The 7500-nt window shown below is 42.1% G+C and overlaps 1 protein-coding gene across 3 annotated transcripts in view; it reads left to right on the forward strand.

The window, feature by feature from the left end:
• The window catches only part of kcnj12.L (potassium inwardly rectifying channel subfamily J member 12 L homeolog), a 33147-nt gene extending 26387 nt beyond the window's left edge, over positions 1-6760 (forward strand). For all 3 annotated transcript variants that reach the window (XM_041576888.1, XM_041576887.1, XM_018236255.2), the window contains one exon: positions 4884-6760. In XM_041576888.1, coding sequence (XP_041432822.1) covers positions 5014-6267 — 1254 coding nt within the window. In that variant the 5' untranslated portion in view covers positions 4884-5013 and the 3' untranslated portion in view covers positions 6268-6760. The remainder of the gene's footprint in view (positions 1-4883) is intronic.
• Positions 6761-7500: the final 740 nt, after the last annotated feature.

Raw genomic sequence — 7500 nt, forward strand, 5'->3', positions numbered from 1 at the left:
ATATTACAGAAGGCCCAAAGGAGTTTTTACTGTGCTGTAAGATGGATGCAATGGAGAATACACAATGATGCACTTTTCAGGCTGCACTTAGTAAATGAACCTTCTCGAGTTGCCTGAAGTGTAAAAAATGTCTCTTCTCTAGGCAAAGATCCTTTAAGGAGCATATCTTTTTTAACAAAATGTGAGATTAGAACTCACCACAGAAAAACTCACCCACTTTCTTTTCATTGCTATGGGATTTTTAGAACTGCATTTATAAGTGGGTGAAAGTTTGCGGTTTGATGAATGCACTGCTAAAAATCCCTTAGAAATGAACTGAGTGAATTTTTCTGTGGTGAGCTCAAATCTCATAATTTGATAAATCTGCTCAAACGTATTTAGTGGCATAAGGGCTTAGTAACTAGTGTGCCAAGAAGCAAGTACAAAAGTAATAAAAAGTAATACAAGTATTAAAAGGGACACCAAACTAAATTGCAAATATACTTTCATTAATATGGGTAAGCATCTGCTATTCCCAAATTTGAAAGCATAGACCTATATAAAGTAAAATGGCTTTATAAATCTGAAAACCCATCAATGTAGCCCAGCAGATCACAGCATTACAAGTCACAGTATAAATGCTTATCGTCAGCTGCTTAAAGGATAAGTAAACCTTTAAAACGTTGACTACTTGGTTGTGAGACTGGTCAGAAACTGACCAGTAGGTGGCAGTGATGTAACAAAATTAATCAATATTAACAGCACATGTATGCCTTAATATCTTGGAATAAAAAGGAAACAAATAAGGAATGTAAATTACAAGAGTGCTTAGAATAGCAAACAATTTTACATTCACTTGTTTTAAAGGTTTACTTATCCTTTAAGTCAATCGGCAAATATGGTATCACACTAGCATATATACGTTTTAGACCCCACAACAGACATTCTCAAAGTTAAGAACATTTGAGGTAACTTATGCACAGGCCCAGAAGGGCTAACAAAAACATTTGCAAAACATTTTTATGATACACATGTCCAACAATACAACTCACGGGACTTCCAAATCCCTGTTGCAAAAACATCAGAGTACATATCTGAACAAGCCTATCACGCAGCAGGAGATACAATTTGCTATAGCTAGTCTACAATCAAAGAAAACTCTATGGCCTGATAATCACGAGTATATAAATAATAAAAATGAGGGTTAAGAGTGTTACATTTTTTTTTTAAGATATTTTGGTTACAATGGACAATAAAAAAAATAAATGTTTTTAATCAGTTCCTTTCCTTAATATATACAATTGAGCTGGTATACACCAACTCTATAAAGGTGCTTATATCTCAAGTTGTCAGTGGCTGACACATGATGTGGTACTTTTAAACAAAATTAATGTTAACAGAGTCCCAGATCTTGCTGAAATTTACCCGATGGTACTTAATTTTGCTTTAGCCAGGCTGCTTTTTCTGATTGCCAAATTCACCTGAGATCTGTGGTGGGCAAGCCATTTGAATGATTGTTAAGAGATCAGATTCAAGATTATGCTCAGAAACATTCGCATCAGATGGTTGAATGCATGTTGTAAGGTTTACTACGAAGAACTGCTGTAAATGAGGATAGCCACTCCATGGGGAGTGGATATGGCGGAAGCCCAGGGGTGTACCTATAGGTGATTGGAAGCAAAGACATGATGATAGAAGGTTGAAGATTTAATGGCAGCCAGAACACAGAAAACAAAAGGCAGGAACAGGCAAAAAGGATAATCAGGGTATCCACAAGGTGAGGAAAAATGGGGAACACAGGAACATGAAGTACTAACTCAGGAACAAAGTACAAGGTATTCAAGAACAACGTATTCAAAGACAAGGCGTTCAGGGATCAAGGCGTTCAGGGATCAAGGCGTTCAGGGATCAAGGCGTTCAGGTCTGCAGGTCAAACAAAATACAATCAATGACTCAGCCCTAAGCAAAGCTCAGGGCGTGGTTTAGAAAGGGAAGGTGATTAGGAATGGGAGACACATGAGGGTAAACGAGGTTGGTGGAAAACAGGGAGGAGACATTCTGTGAACAGGCAGATATACATAAGCATCAAAGACAAGATCAGGACCAGCCCCAAGAGCCTCCAGTGGCAAGTACAAGAGTCCCGGACACAGAAAACTAGAGTTAGAGTCTCGGCTGATCCTGACATTACCCCCCCCCCACTTGAGGATTGACCTCTGGGCAATCCCAGGATCAAATGCCCCCCCATCCTTTTTAGTCCAAAAACTGGAATCATGGACAGATGTCTTGCCAGGGTCAGGAGCCAGATCGGAGGAGTCGACCGGGTCGGGAGCCAAGACAGGAATATTGCCAGAATCGGGAGCCAGGACAAGATCACAGCCAGAGTCAGAAGCCAAGAGCGGAGCATCATTAGAAGCCAGGACAGGATTATTGCCAGGGTCGGAAGTCAGGACAGGAACTTCATCAGGGTTGGAAGCCAAGAGTGGATCATTGCCAGAGTGAAAATCAAGAACAGGAAGGTTGACAAGACCCCTCCCACCCATTACAGGTGGTGGACCAGGAACACAGGCACCCGTCACAGGTGGCGGAACAAGGGCTACGGGCACCCGTCACAGGTGGCGGACCAGGAGCACGGGCACCCGTCACAGGTGGCGGACCAGGAGCACGGGCACCCGTCACAGGTGGCGGACCAGGAGCACGGGCACCCGTCACAGGTGGCGGACCAGGAGCACGGGCACCCGTCACAGGTGGCGGACCAGGAGCACGGGCACCCATCACAGGTGGCGGACCAGGAGCACAGGCACATATTAGAAACAGGAAGAGGCATGCCAGGACAGCGATACCACCACTTACAGCAATAGGCCTGATAGAGACAGGAGTAACCACCCTACCAGGTCCTGTAGCAGGGAAAGTGGAACTAACCAGGGAAAACAGGTCCTCAGGCCCGGAGGCCAGGGCAAACAGGTCCTCAGGCCCGGAGGCCAGGGCAAACAGGTCCTCAGGCCAGGGCAAACAGGTCCTCAGGCCCGGAGGCCAGGGCAAACAGGTCCTCAGGCCAGGGCAAACAGGTCCTCAGGCCCAGAGGCCAGGGCAAACAGGTCCTCAGGCCAGGGCAAACAGGTCCTCAGGCCCAGAGGCCAGGGCAAACAGGTCCTCAGGCCAGGGCAAACAGGTCCTCAGGCCAGGGCAAACAGGTCCTCAGGCCAGGGCAAACAGGTCCTCAGGCCAGGGCAAACAGGTCCTCAGGCCCGAAGGCCAGGGCAAACAGGTCCTCAGGCCCGAAGGCCAGGGCAGATAGTACAGAGGCAGAAACTGGCTCAGGATGAAGGAGTTGTCTGGGAACTGGCATGGGAATGGAGTCTGGCTGGGGAACAGGCTTGGAAGTTGAAACTGGAACAGGCCTAGGTTTGACCTGGGTTTGGCAGCTGGCACAAGAGCAGGAGGTTGTGGAGGAGACCATGACCAAAAAACTGGAGGCAGCCGGTCTGACACAGGCCAAACGTCAGTTTGTAGTTCATCTCCATCAGAATCTAGATGTTCCCATTCCTCTTCATCCGAGTCCAAATCCTCCCAGTCCTCCTCATCAGAGAAGCAAACATGGAACGCCATCTTCGCCCTCATCCTCCCCACCCCAAGGGAGTTGTAGTTCAACAACGGAACCAGAAGACATGGAGGGTTTTCTCAAATGAGTCATTCTGTAAGGTTTACGACGGGGAACCGCTGTAACTGAGGATAGCCACTCCATGGGGAGTGGATATGGTGGAAGCCCAGGTGTGTACCCATAGGTGATTGGAGGCAAAGACATGATTATAGAAGGTTGAAGATTTAATGGCAGATTTAATGGCAGCCAGAAAACAAAAGGCAGTAACAGGCAAAAGGATAATCAGGGTATGCACAAGGTGAGGAAAAAATGGGGAATACAGGAACTTGAGGTACTCACTCAGGAACAAAGTATTCAGGAACAAGGTATTCAAAGACAAGTTTTTCAGGGATCAAGGTTTTCAGGGCTCAAGGCTTTCAGGGCTCAAGGCTTTCAGGGCTCAAGGCTGTCAGGGCTCAAGGCTGTCAGGGCTCAAGGCTGTCAGGGCTCAAGGCTGTCAGGGCTCAAGGCTGTCAGCAGGTCAAACAGGAATAAACAAAATACAATTAAGACTCAGCCCTGAGCAAAGCTCAGGGCGAGGTTTATAAAGGGAAGGTGATTAGGAATGGGAGACACATGAGGGTAAACGAGGTGAGTGGAAAATAGGGAGGAGACATACTGTGAACAGGCGGATATACATGAACATCAAATACAAGATCAGGACCAGCCCCAAGAGCCTCCAGTGGCTCACGTGGTAAGTACAAGAGTACCGGACACAGAAAATTAGAGTTCGAGTCTCAGCTGATCCTGACACGTGTAATTTGTAGCTGCAATGTTTCTGTAGCTTACATTATATTCTGTAATTATATATTATTGTAAAATTAAGTATTACACAAAACAATGGATATCCTTTATATTCAATGTCTGAAGGGACCAAAATAGAGCCTGATAACCAGTGCCCAGCAATTAGATTATATACAGTGCTAAATGGAATAGATTTTTATATAGGAATATAAGGATTGGCGGATGGCAATAGTTTTAACTGGGGTCCACTAGGGTCTGAACCCGCTGAGAGATCCTCTGGTACACTGCTAGGGCAGTCCAACCATGTTTATATTACATTATATATTTAAATACACGGTTTACCAAACAACCTTTATATGCATTGTCCATCTTTTAATACAAAAGGATTGTCATTTAATGCCATAAAACTAGAAAAATAGTTGTGGTTTATTTTTTTTTAGTTGCGGTTTATTTTAAATGCTAATTGACAATATTAGAATATAACATTATGTTTGATTTTCACAAATCTCTATTTCTATTGCAGATCATCTTTTGTGATTACGTTGAAATGAAATCCAGAATTATTTCTCCCCCGAACAAAGAGAACCAGACTCTGGAGGTAAAAAATAAAAAGACATAAGACACCTCATACTTACTCTGGAGTACATTCAGGTATGGGCACAAGTAGGATAAATAACTATAGCATAGTGTCCTCTGATGAGGAGAGATTGAGGATGACCACGATGGCTGGGGTCAATGGCTTTGGCAATGGGAAAATTCATACTAGAAGGAAATGCAGAAACAGATTTGTAAAGAAGAACGGCCAATGCAATGTTCAGTTTGCAAATATGGATGAAAAGTCCCAGCGGTACATTGCAGACATGTTCACCACTTGTGTCGATATTCGCTGGAGATACATGCTGATTATTTTCTGCCTTGCATTCCTCGCATCTTGGCTACTCTTTGGACTGATTTTTTGGCTGATTGCTTTTGTTCATGGAGACTTAGAAAATCCATCAGGTGATACAGATTTCAAGCCATGTGTTGTTCAAGTCAATGGCTTCATGGCTGCATTCCTTTTCTCTATTGAGACACAAACTACTATTGGATATGGTTTCCGCTGTGTGACAGAAGAATGTCCTCTAGCAGTTTTCATGGTTGTGATTCAGTCCATTGTTGGCTGTATAATAGACTCCTTTATGATTGGGGCCATAATGGCAAAAATGGCTAGACCTAAAAAAAGAGCCCAAACATTACTCTTCAGCCACAATGGAGTGATTGCTATGAGAGATGGAAAGCTAAGCTTGATGTGGAGAGTTGGGAATCTTAGGAAAAGCCATATAGTGGAAGCTCATGTGAGGGCTCAGCTCATAAAGAATAGAATAACTGAGGAAGGTGAATATATCCCTCTTGATCAAATTGATATGAATGTTGGATTTGATAAAGGATTAGATCGGATCTTTTTGGTGTCTCCTATCACAATAGTTCATGACATAGATGAGGAGAGCCCTCTATTTGGGATTAACAAGCAAGACCTAGAGACCTCTGATTTTGAAATAATTGTCATACTGGAGGGTATGGTAGAAGCTACAGCAATGACAACCCAAGCTCGGAGCTCATATTTAGCTAATGAGATCATGTGGGGTCAACGGTTTGAACCTGTCCTGTTTGAGGAGAAAAACCAATACAGAGTGGACTATTCTCACTTCCACAAAACATATGAAGTTCCATCAACTCCACGATGCAGTGCAAAGGATTTGGTGGAGAACAAATTCATAATCCCCAGTACCAACTCCTTTTGTTATGAGAATGAGCTGGCCTTCATAAGCCGAGATGAAGATGAGGAGGAAGATGACGATAGCAGCACACAAGATTTTAACAGACTTCATACAGACCAGTATTCATTCCGAAGAGAGTCTGAAATATGAGACTGGAATAACACCTTTATTACACTAATTTTTAATTTCATCACTCTGTAACACAAGCAGATCAATGCCATCGAAAAATATATAAATCATTTAATTACTTTGTTAAATGACCTATTTTTAAAAACATGTACAATGGCTGACTCAATAATTGAGGTTGATAAAGTTGTTACAGCATGTCTGTTATATTTATAAAAGACTAAAGTACAGGTATTATTTGGAAAAATAATATATAAACATTCAATACTTATGTCAGTCAATACACTGAAAAGTATATATTATTTGATAATGAATACCTGTATTAGGGCAAGATATGCAATAGCGACCAGTTTCAAGTGTTAAGATGAGGTCTTAGTTTGCTAGCTTTCCCGATGAAAAGAAAACATTGTATACAAAAGAATGCAATGGTGAAAACATCAATAAACTATATACAGATATGGGACCTGTTATCCAGAATGCTAGGGGCCTGGGGTTTTCTGGATAATGGATCTTTCTGTAATTTGGATCTTCATACCTTAAGTCTACTATAAAATCATGTAAACATTAAATAAACTCAATAAACTGGCTTTGCTTCCATTAAGGATTAATTATATCTTAGTTTGGATCAAGTACAAGCTACTGTTTTATTATTACAGAAAAAAATGAAATCATGTTTAAAAATTATTTGGATAAAATGGAGTCTAGCGAGACAGCCTTTCCGTTGTTCTGAGCTTTCTGGATAATGGGTTTCCGGGTAACGGATTTTATACCTGTACTATCAACATACGGGAAGTTGCAAGAGTGTAACCCCCTTATATAATAAAGGCCATTAAGTTTGCCCACTTGCAGTAACGCAGGGCAGTTTTAGTATCCTTTATTACATAACCTCCATAAGACAGTAAAGCTTCCACGCAAACAGGGTCACTTTTCAAAAAATGTGCAAGGCTATGTTTAAACTGTCCTGTTTTATGTGTTTTACATAATTATCCTTGTCTAAGAGAAGAACTGGTAGACGTGCGGTACCCTCACAGTCACAGGCACTTTGCTAAAATGATTGTCAGTGGTTTCCCATAGTAGCTAACACATCTTAGAGATAAAATTCTAATAATACATCATTAAGAGCAATTGCTATAAATAAACAGGAAAGATGGTGCCTTAGAATAACAGGATTGGTCTGTGTAAAACAGAAAATACATCCCTGATTTGTCAGTTGATCATATAACACAAGTTTCATTTCCCCTGCTTAATCATTAAGAA

Source organism: Xenopus laevis, chromosome 9_10L (assembly GCF_017654675.1).
Source record: "Xenopus laevis strain J_2021 chromosome 9_10L, Xenopus_laevis_v10.1, whole genome shotgun sequence".
Taxonomy (NCBI): domain Eukaryota; kingdom Metazoa; phylum Chordata; class Amphibia; order Anura; family Pipidae; genus Xenopus; species Xenopus laevis.